The 26,438-nt window shown below is 37.9% G+C and overlaps 1 protein-coding gene across 1 annotated transcript in view; it reads left to right on the top strand.

Moving 5' to 3' along the window:
* Positions 1 to 1,063: 1,063 nt before the first annotated feature.
* Positions 1,064 to 26,438, top strand: part of ABCA12 (ATP binding cassette subfamily A member 12) — a 189,950-nt gene continuing 164,575 nt past the window's right edge. Inside the window, exons 1-2 of the mRNA XM_067026824.1 lie at positions 1,064 to 1,132; positions 18,698 to 18,791. Of these exons, the coding sequence (XP_066882925.1) occupies positions 1,064 to 1,132; positions 18,698 to 18,791 (163 nt within the window). The remainder of the gene's footprint in view (positions 1,133 to 18,697; positions 18,792 to 26,438) is intronic.

The following is a 26,438-nucleotide window of genomic DNA, read 5'->3' as shown; positions in this document are numbered from 1 at the left end:
AATTAAAATTACTCAAAGTACCTTGAATAATTCAAGCATAAGCCTTTTTCTTTTCCCTTAATCTACAATAGATTTCTTCTGCTGATTTAGAGATTTCAAGTGCAGTAGAACTCTGTTATATCATATACTCAGAAATATCCTGGGTCAACCTATGTCTCCTTTAACCATAAAAGCCTGAAGCAACATGGCTGTAATAAACACATGAATCCCTGGCCCCCAAATGAGGGTATCCATTGTATATCATTTCTGTCACCTACAGCCTACCTTTTATTTTCTGCAGTTTTTGTAATCTAAATTGTGATAGAAGTCAGCATAGTCACTTCCTGCTAAATCAAAGCATTCAGCTTCACTTTATGCTAAATATTGAGACCTTCTCTAGTATACCTAGTGGTGGGCTTAGGTTCAAAGTGTTTCAGCTGAACTCTGGCTTCATTGACTTAAAACATCTTAAATGACACTTTGTTATGAGAGTCATTAGTTCCAGAGGCTGTAACACGCTCTCTGTGCCCTGCCTCTGCTAGAGCAGGCACTATGTAGTGAAGAAAGCGAGAGAATGTAGGACAAGTCCTACTGGCCTGGCAAGGGTCCCACCTAACTCCTCATGACATGTCCAGGCCAGGTGACACCTGCTCAAAGGTGTGGATAGGCAGTTAATTTTATGGAGAGTAGGAGGTGTGGGCTCAGCTTTTTTTTTTTTTTTTTTTTTCCTTTTGGCAAGGCAGTATCTGAAGGATATTCATTCTCTCTTGAGTCTAAACTTTATGCAACAAGCAGCAACTGGATGTTATTTTAAAATAAGCAAAAGCCACCAAAATATCCTGGTCTGGGTCCTTGTTTGAGAGAAAGAGTTAGTTGAGAAGTGTTCCTTGATCAGGATTAACCCAAGGGAAAAATCCAAAAGGGAAAGAAGATCTGTGGGTTTCTTACCCCAGCCCACAGGAAGGCTATGCCATGAAAAGGCTTCTGACCCATTGACACACGCAGCAAGTTGGACGGGGAACCAATTGTTCTTTTGAGGTTTGGAGGAAAAGAGAGCAATTCTCTTGTTTGTGGATTTTGAAGGATGGCTTCTCCGGTTCATCAGCTTCACGTCCTGGTCTGGAAAAATTGGCTAGGTGTCAAAAGGCAGCCGGTGAGTAAAACAAGGGAAGGGGTCCTGGGGGAAAGGCTCCAGACAATTTTAAAACGTAGTGTTCATGACAGGTAAAAAGAGAAGGAGAAGAGTTTTAAAACATTTTCTAAAGCAGGAATGAGATATTTTGAAATCATCCCTGCATCTGTCTTACAGCTAATGGGGTGAGTCTAAACATGCCCCCAAAGCTGCCTCTTGATTTCCGTAAATTAAAAGAATAAACCAGGACATGGCCCGGGCAAGAAAAGGATACATCTTGTTACTGGTTGAATTGGAACTTGTGTTGAATTCTAGATTTTGGGCCAAAATGCTTTCATAAATTTTCCTAATGAATTCTGTTAAAAATGAGATGAGGAAAAGTTTCAGATGAAAGGTACAGTAAATGGGGGAGAAATGTACTTAAAAACCAAAACCAATAGAAAAGTTGGTTGATAAGAAAAATTATTTACTAGAAGTGCCAAGGTTAATATGTATGTGATGCTTCAAGAGTATTATTGAATCACTTTACTGCTACAATCTGTCTACTCTGCTTATTGCAACATCTTTCTTTTTATTTATTTATTTATTTTTGTGCTCTTACACTCATGTTTGCTTTCTAAATTACATAGCCAGCTATTACATCCTCACCAGATAGGGTGCAGGGAGATTAAGAAAGGAACTGGCTTCTGTGAGTTGTTGCATATTCAGAAGAATGTTTGAAAACTGGAGAAATCCAAAAAGACATTCGATATACTTCATTTTAGAAGGTAATTCCCAGCCTAAAATTAATAATATAAATATTTGCAAATAATATGCATCATAGAAACCAAAGTTTATCTATATACCTCATCTCACTCTAGGTTTGCTTGCAGTGCCTGATGCCTTACTTACTTACTTACACCTTACAGGCATTCTGATATATATAGTGCGAGGGAGAAGTTGATTTGCCTTTGTGAATTTGGTGGATAGGATTTAAAATCACAAGGCACTCTGTGATTACACGGGTGTGGGTTTGGATTTAAAATTTTAAATCATTAATATTTTTACTTCATTGTTCTTAAATCGGAAACAACACAAAAGTGAAACTTTACATAATTTTCCCACAGTAGGTTCTGTGTGGAATTCAGCAGGGAAAGAGTCTGGGTAGGTGGAGGTGGTTAGAAGACAATAATTGGCTTCTTGGTTCTATTCCTCACTAGATACATGACTTAAAGAGCATATCACAATTTCTCTGAGCACTGGTTTTCCCATTTGTAAAACGGGCATCTAGTCTACCATATCTATCTCACAGGGTGGTAAGAACCAAATGTGCTAATGTATTTCAAAGTGCTTTATAAATGGTGAAACACTTGGCAAATAGATTATAGAGGGATTTGGGGCAATGTCTGTGTCATATTTTATTCAAAGTAATGGTGAAAGGAAATCCAGGGGAAGGGAGAGAGAAAGAAATTTATATACAGTGAAGTTCCTAAGTGATGAAAACTCAATAGTTAAAAATAAAAGAATAAAGGAACTTAAAATGTATATCTGTTGCTGACAAGCTGAATGCTAAGGTGGTATATTTTCCTTACAATTCCATTTTACCTAAAAATTAAAAATAAACCCTCAGGTGAATAAATTTTTTCATTAAGAAATTTTATCTTTAGAAACGTTAATAATTTCCTTCCTCTTCTGTAAAGTAGCTGGCATATCAGTTTTCTACTTTAGACATTTTCTCCATTTTAGTCAATTTCTGCTGGACATGGCATATTTAAAGAGGGTGAAAGTCATGCATGCTAAAATGTTTTCACTATGATAACTTATATTATTCCTAAGTAACCAAAATCCCTGAAAGCCCCTGATAATAATACTTTTGCCTAGGGAAAGAGAATACATGAACTATTAGTTCATTTTGGGACATCAAATGATTCAGATCTTAAGAGCACCTTGAGAGAATGGGACCTGGTGCAGTCTTGGTTGCAGGAAATGAAATCATTAAAAGTCCAGAATTTGGGGCACTACGGAAGGCCCACCGGAATCCATTATGAGTAACCAGAGGGACAGAAGAGACCTTTAGAAAATGGTGATGCCAACTGGGGACAGACACCAAAAACAACGGGAACTATGAAACTACAGCCTGCAAAAAGGAGATCCCAAACACAGTAAGCAAAATTAAAAGACAGAAAAAAACACAGCAGATGAAGGAGCAAGGTAAAAACCCACCAGACCTAACAAATGAAGAGGAAATAGGCAGTCTACCTGAAAAATAATTCAGAATAATGATAATAAAGATGATCCTAAATCTTGGAAATAGAATAGACAAAATGCAAGAAACATTTAACAAGGACCTAGAAGAAATAAAGAGGAAGCAAGCAACGATGAGTAACACAATAAATGAAATTAAAAATAGATGGGATCAATAGCAGAATAACTGAGGCAGAAGAACAGATAAGTGACCTGGAAAATAAAATAGTGGAAATAACTACTGCAGAGCAGAAGAAAGAAAAAAGAATGAAAAGAACTGAGGACAGTCTCAGAGACCTCTGAGACAATATTAAACGCACCAACATTCGAATTATAGGGGTCCCAGAAAAAGAAGAGAAAAAGAAAGGGACTGAGAAAATATTTGAAGAGATTATAGTTGAAAACTTCCCTAATATGGTAAGGGAAATAGTCAATCAAGTCCAGGAAGCACAGAGAATCCCATACAGGATAAATCCAGGAGAAACATGCCAAGACACATATTAATCAAACTATCAAAAATTAAATACAAAGAAAAAATATTAAAAGCAGCAAGGGAAAAACAACAAATAACACACAAGGGAATCCCCATACGTTTAACAGCTGATCTTTCAGCAGAAACTGCAAGCCAGAAGGGAGTGGCAGGACATATTTAAAGTGGTGAAGGAGAAAAACCTACAACCAAGATTACTCTACCCAGCAAGGATCTCATTCAGATTTGACGGAGAAATTAAAACCTTTGCAGACAGGCAAAAGCTGAGAGAGTTCAGCACCACCAAACGAGCTTTACAACAAATGCTAAAGGGAATTTTCTAGGCAAGAAACACAAGAGAAGGAAAAGACCTACAGGAACAAACCCGAAACAATTGAGTAAATGGTAATAGGAACATACATGTCAATAATTACCTTGAATGTAAATGGATTAAATGCTCCCACCAAAAGACACAGACTGGCTGAATGGGTACAAAAACAAGACCCATATATATGCTGTCTACAGGAGACCCACCTCAGACCTAGGGACACATAGAGACTGAAAGTGAGGGGATGGAAAAAGATATTCCATGCAAATGGAAATCAGAAGAAAGCTGGAGTAGCAATTCTCATATCAGATAAAATAGACTTTAAAATAAAAACTATTACAAGAGACAAAGAAGGACACTACATAATGATCAAGGGATCGATCCATGAAGAAGATATAACAATTGTAAATATTTATGCACCCAACATAGGAGCACCTCAATACATAAGGCAAATACTAACAGCCATAAAAGGGGAAATCAACAGTAACACAATCATAGTAGGGGACTTTAACACCCCACTTTCACCAATGGACAGATCATCCAAAATGAAAATAAATAAGGAAACACAAGCTTTAAATGATACATTAAACAAGATGGACTTAATTGATATTTATAGGACATTCCATCCAAAAACAACAGAATACACTTTTTTCTCAAGTGCTCATGGAACATTCTCCAGGATAGATCATACCTTGGGTCACAAATCTAGCCTTGGTAAATTTAAGAAAATTGAAATTGTATCAAGTATCTTTTCCGCCCAAAATGCTCTGAGACTAGATAACAATTACAGGAAAAGATCCGTAAGAAATACCAACACAGGGAGGCTAAACAATACACTACTTAATAACGAAGTGATCACTGAAGAAATCAAAGAGGAAATCAAAAAATACTTAGAAACAAATGACAATGGAGACACGACGACCCAAAACCTATGGGACACAGCAAAAGCAGTTGTAAGAGGGAAGTTTATAGCAATACAATCCTACCTTAAGAAACAGGAAACATCTCGAATAAACAACTTTGCACCTAAAGCAATTAGAGAAAGAAGAGCAAAAGAAACCCAAATTTAGCAGAAGGAAAGAAATCATAAAGATTAGATCAGAAATAAATGAAAAAGAAATGAAGGAAACAATAGCAAAGATCAATAAAAGTAAAAGCTGGTTCTTTGAGAAGATAAACAAAATGGATAAACCATTAGCCAGACTCATCAAGAAAAAAAGGGAGAAGACCCAAATCAGTAGAATTAGAAATGAAAAAGGAGACGTAACAACGGACACTGCAGAAATACAAAAGATTATTAGAGATTACTACAAGCAACTCTATGCCAATAAATTGGATAACCTGGAAAAAATGGACAAATTCTTAGAAAAGCACAACCTTCTGACACTGAACCAGGAAGAAATAGAAAATATGAACAGACCAATCACAAGCACTGAATTTGAAACTGTGATTAAAAATCTTCCAACAAACAAAAGCCCAGGACCAGATGGCTTCACAGGCGAATTCTATCAAACATTTAGAGAAGAGCTAACACCTATCCTTCTGAAACTCTTCCAAAAGATAGCAGAGGGAGGAACACTCCCAAACTCATTCTATGAGGCCACCATCACCCTGATACCAAAACCAGACAAAGACGTCACAAAGAAAGAAAACTACAGGCCAGTATCACTGATGAACAGAGATGCAAAAATCCTCAACAAAATACTAGCAAACAGAATCCAACAGCACATTAAAAGAATTATACACCATGATCAAGTGGGGTTTATTCCAGGAATACAAGGATTCTTCAATATATGCAAATCAATCAATGTGATACACCATATCAGCAAACTGAAGGAGAAAAACCATATGATCATCTCAATAGATGCAGAAAAAGCTTTTGACAAAATTCAACACCCATTTATGATGAAAAACCCTCCAGAAAGTAGGCATAGAGGGAACTTTCCTCAATATAATAAAGACCATAAATGACAATCCCACAGCCAACATCGTTCTCAGTGGTGAAAAACTGAAATCATTTCCACATATAAGATCAGGAACAAGACAAGGTTGCCCACTCTCACCACTATTATTCAACATAGTTTTGGAAGTTCTAGCCACAGCAATCAGAGAAGAAAAAGAAATAAAAGGAATCCAAATCGGAAAAGAAGAAGTAAAGCTGTCACTGTTTGCAGATGACATGATACTATACATAGAGAATCCTAAGGATGCTACCAGAAAAAGTAGCAGGATACAAAATTAATGCACAGAAATCTCTGGCATTCTTATACACTAATGATGAAAAATCTGAGAGTGAAATTAAGAAAACACTCCCATTTACCATTGAAACAAAAAGAATAAAATATCTAGGAATAAACCTACCTAAGGAGACAAAAGACCTGTAAGCAGAAAATTATAAGACACTGATGAAAGAAATTAAAGATGATACAAATAGATGGAGAGATATACCATGTTCCTGGATTGGAAGAATCAACATTGTGAATATGACTCTACTACGCAAAGCAATCTACAGATTCAATGCAATCCCTATCAAACTACCATTGGCATTTTTTACCAAACTAGAACAAAATATTTCACAATTTGTATGGAAACACAAAAGATCCCGAATAGCCAAAGCAGTCTTGAGAACGAAAAATGGAGCTGGAGGAATCAGTCTCCCTGACTTCAGACTATACTACAAGGCTACAGTAACCAAGACAGTATGGTACTGGCACAAAAACAGAAATATAGATCAATGGAACAGGATAGAAAGCCCAGAGATAAATCCACACACATATGGTCACCTTATCTTTGATAAAGGAGGGAAGGATATACAGTGGAGAAAAGACAGCCTCTTCAATAAGTGGTGCTGGGAAAACTGGACAGCTACCTGTAAAAGTATGAAATTAGAACACTCCCTAACACCACACACAAAAATAAACTCAAAATGGGTTAAAGAGCTAAATGTAAGGCCAGACACTATCAAACTCTTAGAGGAAAACATAGGCAGAACACTCTATGACATAAAACACAGCAAGATCCTTTTTGACCCATCTCCTAGAGAAATGGAAATAAAAACAAAAACAAATGGGACCTAATGAAACTTCAAAGCTTTTGCACAGCAAAGGATACCATAAACAAGAGCAAAAGACAACCCTCAGAATGGGAGAAAATATTTGCAAATGAAGCAACTGACAAAGGATTAATCTCCAAAATTTATAAGCACGTCATGTAGCTCAATAACAAAAAAACGAACAACCCAATCCAAAAATGGGCAGAAGAACTAAATAGACATTTCTCCAAAGAAGATATACAGATTGCCAACAAACACATGAAAGAATGCTCAACATCATTAATCATTAGAGAAATGCAAATCAAAACTACAATGAGATATCATCTCACACCAGTCAGACTGGCCATCATCAAAATCTCTACAAACAATAAATGCTGGAGAGGGTGTGGAGAAAAGGGAACCTTCTTGCACTGCTGGTGGGAATGTAAATTGATACAGCCACTATGGAGAACAGTATGCAGGTTCCTTAAAAAACTACAAATAGAACTACCATATGACCCCCCAATCTCACTACTAGGCATATACCCTGAGAAAACCATAATTCAAAGAGAGTCATGTACCAAAATGTTTATTGCAGCTCTATTTACGATAGCCAGGACATGGAAGCAACCTAAGTGTCCATCAACAGATGAATGGATAAAGAAGATGTGACACATATATATAATGGAATATTACTCAGCCATAAAAAGAAATGAAACTGAGTTATTTGTAATGAGGTGGATGGACATGGAGTCTGTCATACAGAGTGAAGTAAGTCAGAAAGAAAAACAAATACCACATGCTAACACATATATATGGAATCTAAGAAAAACAAATGTCATGAAGAGACTAGGGGTAGGATGCGAATAAAACACAGACCTACTAGAGTATGGACTTGAGGATATGGGGAGGGGGAAGGGTAAGCTGTGATGAAGTGAGAGAGTGGCATGGACATATATACACTACCAAATGTAAATTAGATAGCTAGTGGGAAGCAGCCACATAGCACAGGGAGATCAGCTCGGTGCTTTGTGACCACCTAGAGGGGTGGGATAGGGATGGTGGGAGGGAGGGAGACACAAGAGGGAAGAGATACGGGAACATATGTATATGTATAACTGATTCACTTTGTTGTAAAGCAGAAACTAACACACCATTGTAAAACAGTTATACTCCATTAAAGATGTTTTAAAAAAGATAAAGAAAATGGTGACGCCAAAAGGAGAAGGAAAGACAATTTTAACTGGAGAGGTAGAGGGCACAGAAAGGTGTATTTCCTCATAGTTTTGCCTAGATCCAATCCTATGTCTTGGTACTGGAAGAGAGGACTTAAGGATACAGGTGGAAGGGATATATGTGTGCCAGTGTTACTTAAGAGGGAAGAATGAGAAAATCAAGAGGTTGGAAAGTTAGGATTAAAAAATCTAAAAGGAGATACATGTTTTTAACTTGTGAAAAGAGGAAAATATAGACAAATTAGAAGACAGAACATGAAAAGAAGGGGTATATAAATTGGCGGAGAGGACAAAGTCTTTGTATAGGAACTGGACTTTGTCATCCATCAAGGAGTTATTTAAAAAGCAAGTATTTTTATCTCTATCTTTGTAATTGTTATGAATATGGCACTTTAAAAATATACTTTTATACCCAGGAAAATAGAAATTAAGTTGTGTTACACTGGAAATGTATAGTTATTAGTGAATGTTAAAGAAAAATGCTAGTATCACCTCCATGCCATCCTCTTCCATTTTGTTTTCAAGAGTCAGTCACAGAGCAAGGCAGTAGGAAGGACAGTGTATAGAGGAAGAAGTTAGGAGTCTATAAATGGGGATGCAAAACAAGAAAAAAAATATAGTAAAATTATTAAAGTTGAGTGGGGATTACTGAGGAAGTTTATTATAAAAGTATATACTAGACTAGAAAGTGAAAAAACAATTTTAAACAACTATGCAGTCTATGAAATAAAATAACAATGGAATAATCTACATGTTGACCTGGCTGCAAAAAAGGGAAGGCAGGATTTTTAATTTTTGAGGTGACTTTCCTCAAAATTGTTCTTAAAGTTAATGTTTCTCTCTTTTTTGTAAAATCAAATGTCAGAATTCTGAACTCTGAGATTATCTAACTGCCTTGATTTTACAGGGCCCCTGAGAGCTCAAGGTACTTGTCCAGAGTCACATAGTGAGTTTAAAAACACAAAGTTATATTTTACCAAAAATGGATCTCTTCTTTCCATTACCTCCTGCTGCTTCTCTATTGCTCCTAAGTTGACTTTCCTTTCCCAATATTCTCTAATCCCTGCTCAGAGTTCAGTCCATCAACAAAGAGATCATATTCGCTAAGGAGGCCTTAGATATTGCTGTTTTTCAATATTAGTGGTAATACCAATTCTCAATTATATTGCAAAAAATGAATACTAGAGGAGTGTGAAAAAATACATTAGGCACCAACAGAAATGTTAGGCAATAGAGAAAATCAATTAGATGCAGTTGCTACCCTGCTGGGCTTGTAATTTAACTCTAAAAAATAATGGAAAAATGAGCATACATTCCACCTGAGATGGTTAGCAACAGGGAGGCTCACCTAATGAGATGCTAGTTAATGACAGAAAACAGAGTCCTGGGACAGCAAAGGATAGTGCAAGATAAGAATTTATCTTTCATTAAGAAGGTGGGCTTCCCTGGTGGCACAGTGGTTAGGAATCCGCCTGCCAGTGCATGGGACACGGGTTCGTGCCCCAGTCTGGGAAGTTCCCACATGCCACGGAGCGGCTAGACCCGTGAGCCGCAACTACTGAGCCTGCGCCTCTGGAGCCTGTGCTCTGCAATGGGAGAGACCGCGACAATGAGAGGCCTGCGCACCGCGATGAAGAGTGGACCCCGCTCACCGCAACTGGAGAAAGCCTTCACACAGAAACAAAGACCCAACACAGCCAAAAATAAATATAAAATAAATAAATAAATTTTTCAAAAAAGAAGATGGATTCTAAATAGGCATATCGAGAAGTGACTACAAGTGTCTATAGAAGTGGAAACTAATTCCAGACTTATGACCTAAAGAAGGAAAATTAACTTCAACTATTTATTTTCTATTGTAACTATTTAGCTGGTGGATCACACTTTAGCTCAGTTGATGATAGACCTAGTTTTTCTATCATAGATATTCCTACAACTTGATAAACTTCTAAAATTAGATCAAATTTGACACTTCCTCCCCAATCCTCACCTTGCTCCTTTAATTTTCCCTCACAATGGCTAAAGAAAAAGGAAGACTTAACTTGAAAATTTTGAAACAGGTTGGTCCATACATTAAAATAATTTTTTGATTAAAACAATTTAGAATTAAACTCAAATTTCAAATTTAATTCTAAATCAGATTAAAATGAATTCAGTCTTGCACAAGTCACTCAACTACACCGTCAAATGTTCCAGGCCCTTTTACCTCTTCTGGATCTGTACCATTTACTCCCTTAAGCCCTTTTAATTGTTCAAAAAATTTGTATCTACTTGTTCATTACAAGTGCCTGGCACATAGCAGACATGCACATTTTATTAGTTTAGTCAAGCAAAAAGTAAATGAGATAAAGATGTTTTAGAAGTGGAAGCAATAGAGAAATAAATTAGCTTAAAGCCCAATAAAGATGTGTTATTTTCATAAACATCATAGAAGGTTTACCAATCTTCAAATTGTATTATAATCTATAGATATGGATTTCAGAACATTGTCTTGATCCCAGTTTTTAGATGGGTTATTTATGTAGATGATAGTGTTCACTAGCAGAAAGCCCAATTAGCAGAACTCTTGTACCACTTTTGTTTCCTTGTTTTGGGGGTGAAACTAAGGTTTATTTCACATCGAAAGTATCACACTCTTCTGAATATGAACCTTGGAATCCCCTTGTTAACACCAAGTAACAGTCACCTTTGACTTAATAGACAATATGCAATAAGGAAGGAATAGAAGAGGAAGAAAAAGACTATACTTTATATAGGAAAGTTTGGGTGATTTTTATTTTCAGGTTTGTAATAAAAATTTATGATTCTAGGTTACAGCTCGACCTTTAAATGACTTTCAATGCTGTCATAGGCTGAACTAATAAAAGTGTGGTATTGTAGTCAAAGAGAGCTAGTAATCTATTCTGTAGTCGTTTGGCTATAAAACTTAGTGGTTAACTATGCAGGTTCTGAAGTCAGGCTCCCTGGGTCCAAATATCAGCTCTAGCATTTAGTGGCTTATGGAATGAAGGCTTATTTAGTCTCTTTAAGATTCTAATTTCCCATCTGTAAGAGGAAATGAGGTGACTATATTAAATGAGATTGTGCATGTTAAGTGTTGAACGTAGCACCTTGCACATTCTCAGCAGTCAAATATTAGCTATTATCATTTGGAGTACTTTATTGAATTTTGATATTAATTTTAAGAAAACCACTTGACAACAAGAATTCACCCTGGGGAAGATATTTTGAAATCATATTTAACAGGGAATTGCTGAAGGAACTGGCATTGGTACCCAGAGGAGAGAGGACTTTGTCTCTATTCGAATACTTGTAGATTTCTCCTGTGGGAGGGGAAGCCAAACTAAGACAAATAAGTGTTAGTCATGGGAAGGAAGATATCACCTTGATATGAGCAAAAAAACCGGACAGTGTGAGTTGTCCAATAATGAAGAAGTCTTGTGAAATATTGAACTTCTAGTCACCAGAAACATTCAAGTACAGGCTGCATAACCATATTGCAGAGATGTTTTCCCTAACTTTTCATGTACCAGTCATTCTGGACTTATTTCTTTTCCTGGAATATTCTACCCTCTTTCCCATTTGTGGGTCTTCATCCATATGTTTCCCCTGCTTGCAAGACTCCCACTTCTTTCTCATATTCTATCCAACACACATATCCTTTCTTCTGCCTGACCATTTTTCATCTTTTAGCTTTAGATTCAGCTCCCCTTGCTGTATCTTCCTTTCACACTCTTGACTTCCTATATCTTAGCATTATCTATTACATTTGGTGATAATTTTTTTTTCATGTTTCCCTTCTTCAAAAGACTGAAAATTTTAATTGTTCTATCCTCAGTGCCTGGTACACAGTAGGTGCTCAATAATTTTTTATTGTGTTAATGAATGTATAAGCCTTATATGAATGATTACTATAGTGTTAAACTGTAAGTTTCCGTAAGACTCTCTGAGACTGTGGTTTCATGGAGGGAAATGGAGAATCTTCATCCTAAACATTTTACTTTTATTTATTTTCAGAGTTAAGGAGAAGAATCCCCATTGAAATCTGGAAATTGTACTGATATTCAGTATTATTCATTTCAGACATAACTAACTTCAAACCACTCTAGTGCAAGGGATACAAACTCAAATATCTGTAAGGGCAAGACAGGTAATGTAACTGTGTGAAGTGGGACAAGCATAGACAGTAAGAAATGAGGACATTTATGATTAAGACTAGAGAGTGAATATCCAACTTACAGGCATTCAAATAGTAGTAGTTTCTCAAATTTTTAAATGTATAGTAATACATTGATTTAAAGTTCACCTGTATCTTATTTTCTTATTTACTTTCAATGAAAGTAAGAACATAATAAAAACGATGGCCACAAATGGAATCAGGTGTACTAACAATAATTAGAATAAAGGGTTCTAACAAAGTAATGACGTGTGACTGACTTAATGTTGAAATTATGTGCTCTGCCAAGATTTTTCAGAAAATTAGATTGAAACCATAGTTCTCAGCAAATGCAGAGGCAAATGTTACTAGGTAATTCAACTGAGTTAAAAAGTACTACAGATCTTGTAGTGAATGGAAATTTTGGAGTGAATTTACATTTGGTTCATTCAAGGAATTTCTTAAGATTTAAACCTAGAATTTTGAGTGGATGACCTCACTGACTTCAAGGCCACTGAAGTGTGTCCTGTCATCATCATTAATTCTCCAAAACTTATCACCTGCGTTGTGCAACAGGATAGAGTTCCTAAATAGAAAGCATGTTTCTTTTTTCTTTAAATCTCTTTTCTTGGTCTTCTTCTCTTTTGCTGTCTTTTATTTATTTTTAAAATTTTTAATAGATTTAGTTAATTAATTAATTATTTTTTGGCTGTGTTGGGTCTTCGTTGATGTGCACTGGTTTTCTCTAGTTGCGGTGAACAGGAGCTACTCTTCGTTGTGGTGCACGGGCTTCTCATTGTTGTGAATTCTCTTGTTGCGGAGCACGGGCTCTAGGCACGCAGGCTTCAGTAGTTGTGGCATGTGGGCTCGGTAGTTGTGGCTTGTGGGCTCTAGAGCTCAGGCTCAGTAGTTGTGGCGCACAGGATTAGTTTCTCCGTGGCATGTGGGATCTTCCCGGACCAGGGCTCGAACCTGTGTCCTCTGCATTGGCAAGTGGATTCTTAACCACTGCACCACCAGGGAAGCCCCTCTTTTGCTGCCTCTTAAAAATTGGTTCTGGATTTTCAAAAAGAATTACTTTTAAAATAATTTTAAAAATTTTAATTTTAAAATAATTTCAAATTTAAGGAAAAGTTGCACGAACAGTACAAATATATTTTTTTTCTAGAGCTAGTTGAGATTGGTGCCCCATTACCTCAGATACTTTAGTGTGCATATTTCACATACAAGGAAATCCTCCAATATAACCCAATACCACCATCAAATCCTTAGATCCAATCCAAGATTCAGCAATTCTCCCAATCATGTCCTTATAGAAAAATAGTCCAGTCATGTTCTGTATCTAGTTTTCGTGTCCTTAGTTTCCTTCAGTCTGTAACAGTTTGGTAGTCTTTCCTTGACTTTAATGACCCTGACACATTTTGAACATTCAAGACCAGTTGTTTTGTAGGGTATCTGTTGTTTTGTAACGTATTCATTTAGTAGACACTCAGGTTATTTACCTCTGGAAGGAATACCACAGAAGTGATTCTCTGCTCTTCATATTACATCACATCAGGTGGTGCATGATGTCAATTTGTCTCATTTTATGGGGAAATACTTTGAGACCAACTACATATTGCATTCCTCATTAAACTTTCAATTTATCTGTTTCCTTATACATTTATTTATATGTACATAGACTCATGGATTCCTAATTTATTCAGTTAGATATACTCTTTTATTAACATAATGTCTTTAATGTTTAATTTTGGCCAGTGGGTCAAATTTGATGCTCAGGTATGGTCATTTGCAGGTATCTGTGTTTTATTAATGTGTCCCCATCATTCTCTGAGATTCTCTGAGCAGTATATCTAGTGTTCTTCTGTCTATTGGTCTACCTACCTACCTATTTCTTTCTATGTATGTATGTATGTATGTATGTATCCAAGTATCTCTGTGTCTGCATACATTCTACATATATTCTATAGCTCTGTTCAAGCTTGGAAATGGCAATACCCTAATAGCAACAAGCACACTTAGCTTTCATCCACTGAGAGAAGCTAGTGTTTCTTGAAAAAAATGGATAGTTTCAGGGCTGGGACAGAGAAAGTACACAATGAGGCAGAAACAACTAGTGGGACTGGAAAGAAAGAGAGAAGTTATACATACACATTTATCGCTATAGTTCATGAACCAGCAGTTCATAGCCATATCTTTAATTGTAACCCAACACTACCGGGTTCATTCTAGTTTCACCCTTTATCATGTTTATAATTTCTCTGATGGATAGTGAAAAGCCCGGCTTCTCTAACGTGGGATATATTTACTTTTAATCAACCTTCCTATATGAAACCAATCACCTGCTCCTTGCCCTGCACAGACAGCCTCCTTACCCGACTTGGGTCCTGACGCCCCATGTCTGGCTGCTGCACTGTGGATATCCTCTTCACCTTGCTAAGGACCCACCTCCCTCACTGTGTCACTGTGGTGCCCCGAGTCCTAATGTGAACTTACCTTGCTGCCCCACCTAAGGGATTTTGGGCACTGAATTTTTCAGAAAGGGGAAAGTGAAGAGAAAGCAAACAGAAGGGGACATCTCAATAGCAAATAAACTCTGGAGAAATAAAAAGAGACAAATGCCATGGCCCACTAAGGAATTGTAAGTTACTCAGTGTGCATATGCCCTTAGATGTCAAGAATGCAGGGAGTATGGAATGCAAGTGAGGTATAGAGACACGTGTGAGATAATTAAAATATTAGCAAAAATATGAAACTCTTAAATACTGTTTTTCCCAAAGTTTTCAAGTAGCCCCAATGTCTGTATATATAAAATCAATATTTTAGCCTTTTCTCCAAACAAACAAAAAAAGTCATGGGTCATCGGTTTAATATTTGGATCCTTGACATTGCATTTGCTTCTAGGTTGTTTCTGATAATATTTAGAATGGTGTTGAGAGCAATCCTGCTGCTATGGAAATTTAAATTTTATCTCTTGCTTTTGTGATTAACTTGTCAACCTTAACATTCCTGAGATCACAGTGTGGAGGGCTTTGGATTTATTATCCTTCTAAAGTGCTGTATGCAGAAATGTTCTCCAATCCTCTCTGACCTAAAATCCTGGGGGAAATCTTGTGATAATAGATTGTTTATGCGGTGTTTATTGTTTATTGCGGTGGATTTTACCTAAAACAGGGTGCCTTAAACTACTCTGATACTCCATTTTTATTTGGATCTAAATCATGTCTAAAATTAATTTCAACATTACCAAAACATCCGCATGAAACCATAAAATTATATCAACCAAAAGATAACTTAAAGATATCCCATGACATATATTCTTTATTTGAATGCAAATGTACATTTGTGTTGGTGTAACTGATCTCAGTTGCTCACTGAATTCTCATGAAGTTGCTATGGAAAATGAATAGATGTTCCTAAAAGTAGCTATGGGGCCCTGAACCTACTCAGATGAATACATTTTTAAAAGGATAACTATGGCTTCAAAGATAAAACCAATAAATCCACAAACATTAACTATTTTTAACCTTAATTCCTTATAGTCTACATTTCAAATGAGTCATATAGAATAAAAATTGTACCTTGTATATAGGATCTTCAAAGAATAGACTCTAATTTTCAAATATATCAGAGATTAGGCTAGAATAATAAATAACACATCTTATATTTTCATAACACGCATGTTTTTCCAATACACTTTCTGTAGTATTTTCGTATTTTGTATTCCTCGGAGAAGCATGATTTTTTTTTTAATGCTATCTTAAGTATCTTGGTGTTCACATCCTTGTCCCCTGATCTGCTTTCCAACTGGGTATGTAACTTTGGATAAGTTATGCTAACCCTCTGCAACCCAGAGAATAAAAAAGGGAGTTGGATCAGATCAAGGCTTCTTAGCCTCTTCTGCGCTATGGTGAAGCCTGGTGAAGCCTATGGCCCTTCTAAGAATAATGTCCTTAAATCAGTGAAATAAATACAATTACAAATAAAACCAATTATATTGAAATTTAGTTATTAAGGTATCGAAAAGCAAGTTTATGATATGGTAATGCATGTTTATTCTATCATTAAATAAATAAATAAAGGTGACTCCATGGCTACTGTAATTTTAATTCTGTGATGAGTATAAACAGCACTTTAAGGTATCTGCAACAACACTAATATGATTGGAAAATATCTGTGGTTTCTATTGGTGACAAAGCCACAGATACTTTTTTTTTTTTTTAAACAGTTTTATTGGAGTATAATTACTTTACAATGGTGTGTTAGTTTCTGCTTTACAATAAAGTGAATCAGTTATACATATACATATGTTCCCATATCTCTTCCCTCTTGCGTCTCCCACCCTCCCTATCCCACCCCTCTAGGTGGTCACAAAGCACCGAGCTGATCTCCCTGTGCTATGCGGCTGCTTCCCACTAGCTAGCCACCCTACGTTTGGTAGTGTCTATGTGTCCATGCCACTCTCTCACTTCACAGGTACTTCTAATAACATTGTGGTTCCTAGCGTATATTCATCATTAATGGAAATGCTAAGGAGTCATAAGCTGGAGAAAATAAAAATGTGATCTTTTTTTCCTGTCCAAGTTTAGAAATGCCCAGAATTCTGTGCATTAGAAGATCTCAAAGGAAATTTCCAACAAAAATATTCCAAGACTGTAAACAGTCCTGCTAGTTAGATAGGGTGGTGTGCATTTAGAATTCCTCTATTTTATGTGTGGACCATGGACAGAAGCATCAGCTTCACCTACCTGGAGCGTGTTAGAAAGAGATACAGTACCTCCGGCCAGCCACAGATCTACTGAATCTGAATCTATGTGTTTACAAGATCCTTAGGTGATTTGGTACACACATTAATGCTTGGGAAGTGCTTCTATAGATTAGGCTGTTGAGCCTGTCTGGGAGCTTTTAAGCTGTGGTTAAACTGAGTACCTTAGGATTCCCCAGATCGACAGTCAACTTCCTCCATTTTCTAAAACTTGCCCTTAAACCCAAAGTCTAAGAATTTGGTGACAGATCTGCCAGCAAGGAGATCAGTGCTGATAGAGACACATGGAGATTTTCATGGAAAATTTAGGTTGGGAGTTACTTAAGGATCAATAGTTCAATGGGTCTAGATTGATTTGGAGAATTGAAGAGCCCCAGGCAGTAGTTTGAGATTTGGCAGAAGCAAATCGTCTCTGAAAAATGGGGGAAGAATGAGAACCAGTCTGACTGAATAATCAGATAGAAACATAGTTTAACTATAGGCACAGTTAATGTTCTTGTGAATACATGTTTTTCACTGCTATGGAACCAATTTTATAGGTATGTAAAATATGAAGCAGATAGTGTCTTATGAACTGCATCATGTTTACATGGGAAGGAAAGCCACTCCTGAAGTGTCTTACAGTGAAATTCTCTAATAGAAATTTCAATGTAATATACATTTATTGAACCTCTGTTCTATACCAGTGGAAATTCAGGGATGAATTAGACACTGTTCTTGCCATAAAAGAATTACCAGTTTATTTCATGAGCCAAGCCAAAAAAAAGATATATTGATAAAAAGAGTATAAATTCTATAATAGAAGCAGACACAAGATACCACTTATAGTGATTTGGAGGGGGTTGCATAGAACTTTAAGTTTCTGTTTACTCTTTTACTCAATCATTTATTCATTCATTTGTTCAACAATGTTTACTGAGCCATTAGCCAATGTCACACACTAATCTTTATGCCTGAGCATAGAATGCTAATATTGCAAGTGGTAAGAAACATCTTGGTTGAAATTAGGTTGGGTTTTATATGCCTTGTTTAGCATGTTGCGCTTTATCCAACAAACAACTGGGAAGCTGTAAAAGATTTTCAAGTTAGGAAGTTCCTGATCATACTTGAATTTGAAGAGCATCATTCTTGGGACAGTCATGAAAGGTGACTGGACAGGGGGCTTCAGAGGTTATTTTAAGATTTTAAACCTGGAAAAATCCTTCTTGTGTTTATTTCAGGGTTTCTTGCATTTTTAAAACTCTCTCATTCCTTTCTTATTAATAATATTTTCAGGCAAATATCTGGCTTGTGTTGGAATTTTATAGTATAATGTACTTCTTGTCAGGTGTTTTGGTTTAGCAATATAATTAACATTTTTTTCTATCATTACTTTGCAGCTTTGGACACTTGTCTTGATTTTATGGCCAGTTACTATTTTCATAATTTTGGCTATTACCCGGACCAAATTTCCTGCAAGACCAAAGCCAACTTGTAAGTAAATGAGATTTATTTCCCTAACTTTTGGATTCTAGTTAAAATTTGTTTTGCTACCACTTTAGTGTTTTATTGTAAATTTGTTTTTCTGAGTAGTGTTTCCACTTGGAAGTGTTTGTATAAATGCTTAGTATGTCTTTTCCCCAGTCTTTTGAATCAGTAAGAAGTTGAGCCTGTAATACTTATCTAGAAAAATATAAAGTATGTAGGAGCAAGAATATATTTTAATCTCTAACTGTAAAATTTTAACTAATTTATTGTTCATCTCATAAATCTCACCATAGTGTGTACACCACAAACAAGCAGCCATCTCAGACTTTGATCATCCTTTTCTTTTGTATCATAGCAGATAGACTGGAATTTGATCAACTGAACAAATGAAATCCAGAGTACTATAAAAATCTCATCTTTCTTCAGGGCTAATATTTGAATGGTGCAATGTATCAAAACATTTAGTTTAAAAGAAGATTATTTTCCAATTAGTGTTGTTTCAGTTACATTTAGTCATTACCAGGTTATAAAATGGGCACCATGCCCAACTCAGTTCATGATTTCTTTTGGATCTAGGATGGAAATGCAGAAGAGACTCAGAAAAGTCTTCAAAACTGAGCAGGATGAGCCTTTTTTTTTTTTTTTTTTTTTGTGGTACGCGGGCCTCTCACTGTTGTGGCCTCTCCCGTTGCGGAGCACAGGCTCCAGACACGCAGGCTCAGCGGCCATGGCTCACGGGCCCAGCCGCTCCGCGGCATGTGGGATCTTCCCGGACCAGGGCACGAACCTGTGTTCCCTGCATCGGCAGGCGGACTCCCAACCACTGTGCCACCAGGGAAGCCCAGGGTGAGCCTTTTAACCCCAATGATTTGACCAGTGTTGTTTTTGCTTTTGTTTTTAAACTTTGGAGTCAGTTTTCTTAGGAGAGGAGTAAAGTCAGGTCAGATGTTTCATGTTTCACAAAGCAGCCATCTCCTTAAAAGCTTCCTGTAAATCAGATTTCTGAAAAATCAGCTTGTATTTCAGATAAATTATGGTAATCCACCAAATAAAAGAACACTATACCGAATTATTTGTAAAGAGAATAATGAGCTAGTGACTTTTTAAAGTAAGCACAGTGCTTTTCAATCACCCAATCCTAAGAAGTAAGATGAGAGCCATGGTGGAATCTACTTGAATTATACACAATATGATAATTCAAAAGAAAATATCAATTCAGTTAGTGTGAAGCATTTAAACTCTTAGTGCTAGAACAAATAATTCCTTCCATTTGAATTGCACCTTATCATTTCTAAAGGACTTTTGCACAAGTGATTATGTAGAGTTATTGATGAGATTTTATTAGGTTGTTTATAAAAACAGCATAATTTTGTTCTCTTCATATTGTGTGTATATTAGTTCTTTATAACATATTAATTCCATTGTATACTGTTGGAATTTATGTATTCTTGTGTATCTTAAGTAACATGGACTTCAGAAATAATGTATTCAGCACGTAAGGACAAATACTCTTTGAACTACTCTAGTTAAAGATGCTAATTATCAATTTGCTAGCGATAGTAATAGGAGTTTGTTAGCTCCTTTCAACAACTTATTTTCACCAATTTCTTGTTCTTAAGGATTTTTCAGTTATATGAAGTTCCTTTTCTAAAACTTCTAAGAGAAAAATATAAGGTGTGTGAGTGAGAAGTCTTAAACCAATTGATGTTACCCTATAGGATTTAGAGATTCATGGGGAAAATCATGGAGAGCTCTTATAATCTCACTAAATTATAAAGAAAAACTTGGAAAAGCCATGTGACAAGTGCTTCACAGACAAAATAAAAGGCTCTTCAAAACACACTATCCAAAAGGAAATGAATAACCATTTATTACTGTGAACCTATTATCATACTCTAGTAATAATAGCTCAGAAGCAGTTATGTTTGTGGGTAGGAGGGAACAAAATTATAGAAAAGTTCAAACATTAAAAGTATTTTTGATAGTCTCTCAGACCATATAAGACTCAGTCTAGAAAATAGTTTATTGGTTTGTTATTAGAACTGAAAGGGACCCTCTCACTTCACAGATGAAAACACTGGGACCCAAGGAGATTTTAACTTGCCAAAATTCAATCATGTGGGATAGGAGAGAAAGGTATTGGAAACCACCTTTACTTATTCTTTGTCCATGAGATTTGTGTCATATCTCACCCTCTTACACATAGAGCCAAATACAAAGTATGTGCAAGATTTTAACTCATCCTATAATCAGTAGAGTATAAAATGTAATTTTATAATTGGAGGTACTATTCTGTAGAATAATGTAGAGAATCTATACTAAAACTAGTATAGATGCAGTTACTTTCTTTTCTTTCTTGTGGTGGAGAGAGAATAACTTCAAAATGATAGTTTGGATTTAGGTTTCTTCATTCTGTTTTTTTAGATGGTTGTTTTTCTTTGTTTCTCACATCTGTTATACCGGAAGATTAAAATGAGCTGATAATAATCATGATAAATATTTCTTGATCTCATACTGTGTGATGGCTCTGTTCCTCATTTCACAGTCAAGAAAACCAAGGCACAGAGAGGTTAAGTAACTCATTCAAGATTGCACAGTTAATAAGTGGTGGTGTCAGTATTTGAACCCAGACAGTCTGGCTCCAGAGTCTGGTTTGAAGCTTATAGGCTCACATTTCTTACATCCAGTAGTCAGCACTAATTTTCCATGTTTCATTATTTAGGTTTTGCAGAAGTAGCCTAAAAATTAGAAATTAGGAATATAAACTCCTTCCCTGTCTCTTTCATGGAATAAAGAAATATGGGGGTGCTTCCCTGGTGGCGCAGTGGTTGAGAATCCGCCTGCCGATGCAGGAGACATGGGTTCGTGCCCCGGTCCGGGAGGATCCCACATGCCGCGGAGCAACTAAGCCCGTGAGCCGTGGCCGCTGAGCCTGTGCGTCCGGAGCCTGTGCTCCGCAACGGGAGAGGCCACAACAGTGAGAGGCCCGCATACCGCAAAAAAAAAAAAAAAAAAGAAATATGGGGAAGAAGTGGATTCTGATGTGTGTATCAGACTTATCCTAAATATTAGTTTTTAATGTGGAATCCTGCCCCTGTTTAACAAATTCGACATTCATCATTGTAGTTCTAGTCTCACAGAAATAAGATCCTGCGTAACAGAGTAAAAATCCTTTTTTGGGCTTCAGTGACTTCTTCAGTACTAGTTGGGCAATAGAGAAATGAAGATGAAACTCCAGACTACACCCCAGCTGAAACCCAGCTATGGTGAGAGTGGGAGTTGTCATCCCGTGGGCACATTCTGCTCCCAGATCAGCCAGGTATGTAGGACTGGCAAATCATTCAGAACAAATGTAATCAGCAACTCAAAGGACTCCCTCCATAGTCCTCCTGTTGGGCCCTGGAGAGGATGGGATTTGGGGTGAGTAAGGAAGCTGCTGCGGTCCCTGCCAGGGTGAACACCAGTCTGAAGCAAAATGCTTACTTTGGGCATCATCTGCCTTCATTTACTCCCTTTTGTGTTGCCCCCAACAGCTTAGGTTAACCTGCCTCTGCAAATAGTAAGTCCCAGGTAAAGAGAGCTTTCCGAAGGCTGGCAGACAGGCCCAGGTACTTCTTGTTCACACGGAGAAGAAACGGGCCTACACCCCAAGTCTGAAATAGTTCCAACCGCTTGTAATCTCTACAGGCAGTGGCTTGTCAAGAGGCAAGCTTTAAAAGCCAGAATATTATGCTTAGGAGCAAAAGCAAACTAAACCAAACCAAACTCCCAGATCACATTGAGGCTAAGCCAAGCTATAGTGGGCAGTGAGTTGCTTCTGTCTCCTTTTAACACATACATACCCATGAAAGTGCAGGCAAGCAGTTCCTCAGTGATGATTACTTTACAAGATCCGCCCATAATGAAATAAGTGGACTCCCAAAAATGTAGTATTGCCAACAAGAAGTCACATTTTTATGAAGTTAATGAAAAACAGTGATTTTTTTTTTTTTCAAGGCTGGGCGCCGCACCCCCGGCAAGAGCGCTGCCGCGGCCAGTCAAAAACAGTGTTTTTTAAGTGGTTGAAAATATCACTAAAAACAATGGAAATTATACTGTACATATGTGATCATGTGCTGAATTAAACTCCAACTGTCTCGGGGCTGTCACTTTCTAATACCCCTGCCCCCTCAGAAAATAAGAAATTCAATCCCACAGCTGAAAACAGGGACTGTTGCAAGGCAAGGGAAACTGCTAACTGAATGATACCCAAATTTGTGTTATCACAGGGTTAAACTGAATTCCACCGATCCACATGTGACTCAGCAGCTTTGGTAAATCCAAGGTCATCATTCCTAACACGTCTTATGGCTTCCAGAGCATACATGATTGTCTTCATGGATGCAATAAAAATAATAATAGTAGTAAACGTTTATTGACAACTTGACCATCGGCAGGCACTGTGCTAAGTACTTTGCATATATTTCCTGAGTTAAGACTTACATCATTTCTTTGAACTATGTAATATGATTATTCCTATTTTAAAGCATTTTATTTCTTTTTTTTTTTTTCTCATCACGTGGGCCTCTCACTCTTGTGGCCTCTCCCATTGCGGAGCGCAGGCCCCGGACGCGCAGGCCTAGCGGCCGTGGCTCATGGGCCCAGCTGCTCCGCATGTGGGATCTTCCCGGACCGGGGCACGAACCCGCGTTCCCTGCATTGGCAGGCGGATTCTCAACCACTGCGCCACCAGGGAAGCCCAGATTATTCCTATTTTAAAGATAACAAAACTGAGGCATAGAAATGTTAAGTAATTTACTAACGTTCACATAGTTACTATGTCCCTGAGCCTGGATTTTAACCACAGTTCCCTACCCTCCCCCAACCCATACAGTGAGCTTTTCCAGGTCACAAACGCCAACAATGGCGATCCTAACGCTATTTGAGTTTACAACCTCTCCATTTTCTTCCTCATACCACCTGTTAGGACTGTCAGAGATCGAAGATGGTTGTAAAAGTGAACTCAGTTGGTTTTTCTATTTGTCAGCAGCTCTAGGAAAAAATGTGAGAAGGATTGAAATTTTGATTAATTGGTGGCTTGTGGGATCCATGTGGTATTGTTATACCTACGGTATCTGAATTGTTATTGGGAAAGAGCCTATGAGGCCTCTCACTGGTGAAGGCTTTGAAAGCCAGAGGAGGGAGGTTTTCTCTGGCCCTGCTCTTGCTCTGACTTTTTTTTTTTTGCTGTACGCGGGCCTCTCACTGCTGTGGCCTCTCCCATTGCGGAGCACAGGCTCCGGACGTGCATGCTCAGCGGCCATGGCTCACGGGCCCAGCCGCTCCGCGGCACGTGGGATCTTCCCAGACCGGGGCACGAACCCGTGTCCCCTGCATCGGCAGGCGGACTCTCAACCACTGTGCCACCAGGGAAGCCCTCTGACTTTTTGTGTGGTGTGTTTTTATGAAAGTGAAGGCAAGCGCACAAGGATAGAATTCCGGGGTGTACCATGCTCTCCAGAACACTCATGATTTAATAGTATTAGTTGAGGGACCCATGGTAAAGAATATCCTTTCATATGGTGATTGGCTAAAATTAAGGTAGGCTTTGTTCTGGGAAGATCAGAACTCATCATCACTCATCTTCTGCTAGGGATTGCCCCATCCTATTTCTCCATTCTCAGGTGTGCCAGCAACACGAGGTAATCTCTCAGGTTAGAGACATCTGAGTCATCTTGACTCCTCCCTTTGCTTCACCTCCCAAACCACTGTCCTTCAAATCAGAATCCATCTTGTGAAATGCGTCCTGGAGTTATCCCTTCCCTTCCATACTTCCTGCCACCCTTTGGTTCAAGATCTCAGTTTCATGCCTGGATTTCTTCGAAAGGAGGGTTTTTTTGTTTGTTTGTCTATTTGTTTTTTATTTGTCTTTTTGTTTTGGTTTCTGGAAGCCCTGCCTCTAACTCTTCCCACATTTTATCATCAGATAATCCCCTAAAATACTCTTCGGGTCAATCAGATTTCAACTCCTCTTTGCCTCACTTTCAGGACTTTCATCATTAGGATTCATTCTGTTCTGAAGTATGATGCCTGTGCCTAAAGAAACTGTTTCTGAAAGTCTTCCACACATCCCATGCTCATGGCTGCCCCCCGCCACATTGTCTATTAAAAGACAAGCTTACTCTTTCGCCTTCCCTGGTCATTCAAACTCCAGTTATTTCTCCTTTATATCTTTCTTGTGGATATATTGGCTAATCGTGAGTGATCTTTGACTGCTTTATGCTTTAATCTGGACTCACTCATTGGACAGATAGCACATTAATAGCAGAAATCACATCATAACATCACACTCTTGTCAGAAACAGCGTAATTCCTAACATAAGGAACAAAATAGGAATGCTATATGTTGGTCAGAATTTGATACAGTGTGAAAAATTGATATGGATGATTGGATTACAAAATTCATCCAGAGATGGATAATTTAAAAATCAGTGTAAGTCAGGTGCGTGAAGGACAACAAGTTAGCTTGTTTAGGGTTTGATTTTTACTTCTCTGACCCAGATAAACATGACTGTGCTATCAAAAATGTCTATAATGGTAATATTAGGGAAAGAAAATGGATACAAATCTCCCTCACTCCTCCCCAGGTAGATTTACCTGGGAATTTCCCTCACAAATTAATAAATTCTTGTGAACACATATGAAAGATTTTTGTGTGGGAGAGGTTTACAGTCTGCTTCTTGTTTAAGTTCCAGAAAATGTTGGAACAGCTTTTTTTTTTTTTTAACATCTTTACTGGAGTATAGTTGCTCTACAATGTTGTGTTAGTTGCTGCTGTATAACAAAGTGAATCAGCTATACGTATACTATCCCCATATCCCCTCCCTCTTGCGTCTCCCTCCCACCCTCCCTATCCCGCCCCTCTAGGTGGTCACAAAGCACTGAACTGATCTTCCCCTGCGATGCACTACCAAATGTAAAATAGATAGCTAGTGGGAAGCAGTTGCATTGCATCGAACAGCTTTTGAATTTCAAAGCCAGAGTCCCATCATTTACTTCCTCCATCAGTAAATTAGTAGTTAACTGTTTTTGGGGGGAACATTCGTGACCCTTTAGATGATAACACAGAGGTAAATTCTGTGAAACTCATAGAAGCCGAGGACTGGGATTAGATTGTGATTGCCTGCCCTAGCACTCCGGGCAGACTTAAATGGAGCAGGAGGAAAGGGGCTGTGAATACGGCCCCGCTACACTTGTGCACAGGGACGGCCACAGTTCCTGCTGGTAGTTGCCCATATCCCTGATCTGGAATTCTGCCATTCTCTCACGCAGTGCAAATGGGCACACCCTAATGCCACATAACATGACAAAAGGATTTCTCAACTAATTCCCTCTTAGGCTTAGTGCACAGAGTTGCATCAGAGAACGGGAAATGCCTTGAAGTACAATAACGCTTAATTTAACAAGCAGAAAGATAAAGCGTAAAGAATAGCTGTTGGGCTTCCCTGGTGGCGCAGTGGTTGAGAGTCCGCCTGCCGATGCAGGGGACACGGGTTCGTGCCCCGGTCCGGGAAGATCCCACGTGCCGCGGAGCGGCTGGGCCCGTGAGCCATGGCCGCTGAGCCTGCGCGTCCGGAGCCTGCGCTCCGCAACGGGAGAGGCCACAGCAGTGAG

Source organism: Kogia breviceps, chromosome 2, assembly GCF_026419965.1.
Source record: "Kogia breviceps isolate mKogBre1 chromosome 2, mKogBre1 haplotype 1, whole genome shotgun sequence".
NCBI lineage: Eukaryota > Metazoa > Chordata > Mammalia > Artiodactyla > Physeteridae > Kogia > Kogia breviceps.
Note: the sequence above shows the minus strand (reverse complement) of the source record. Positions and strands in the feature narration are given on the sequence as shown.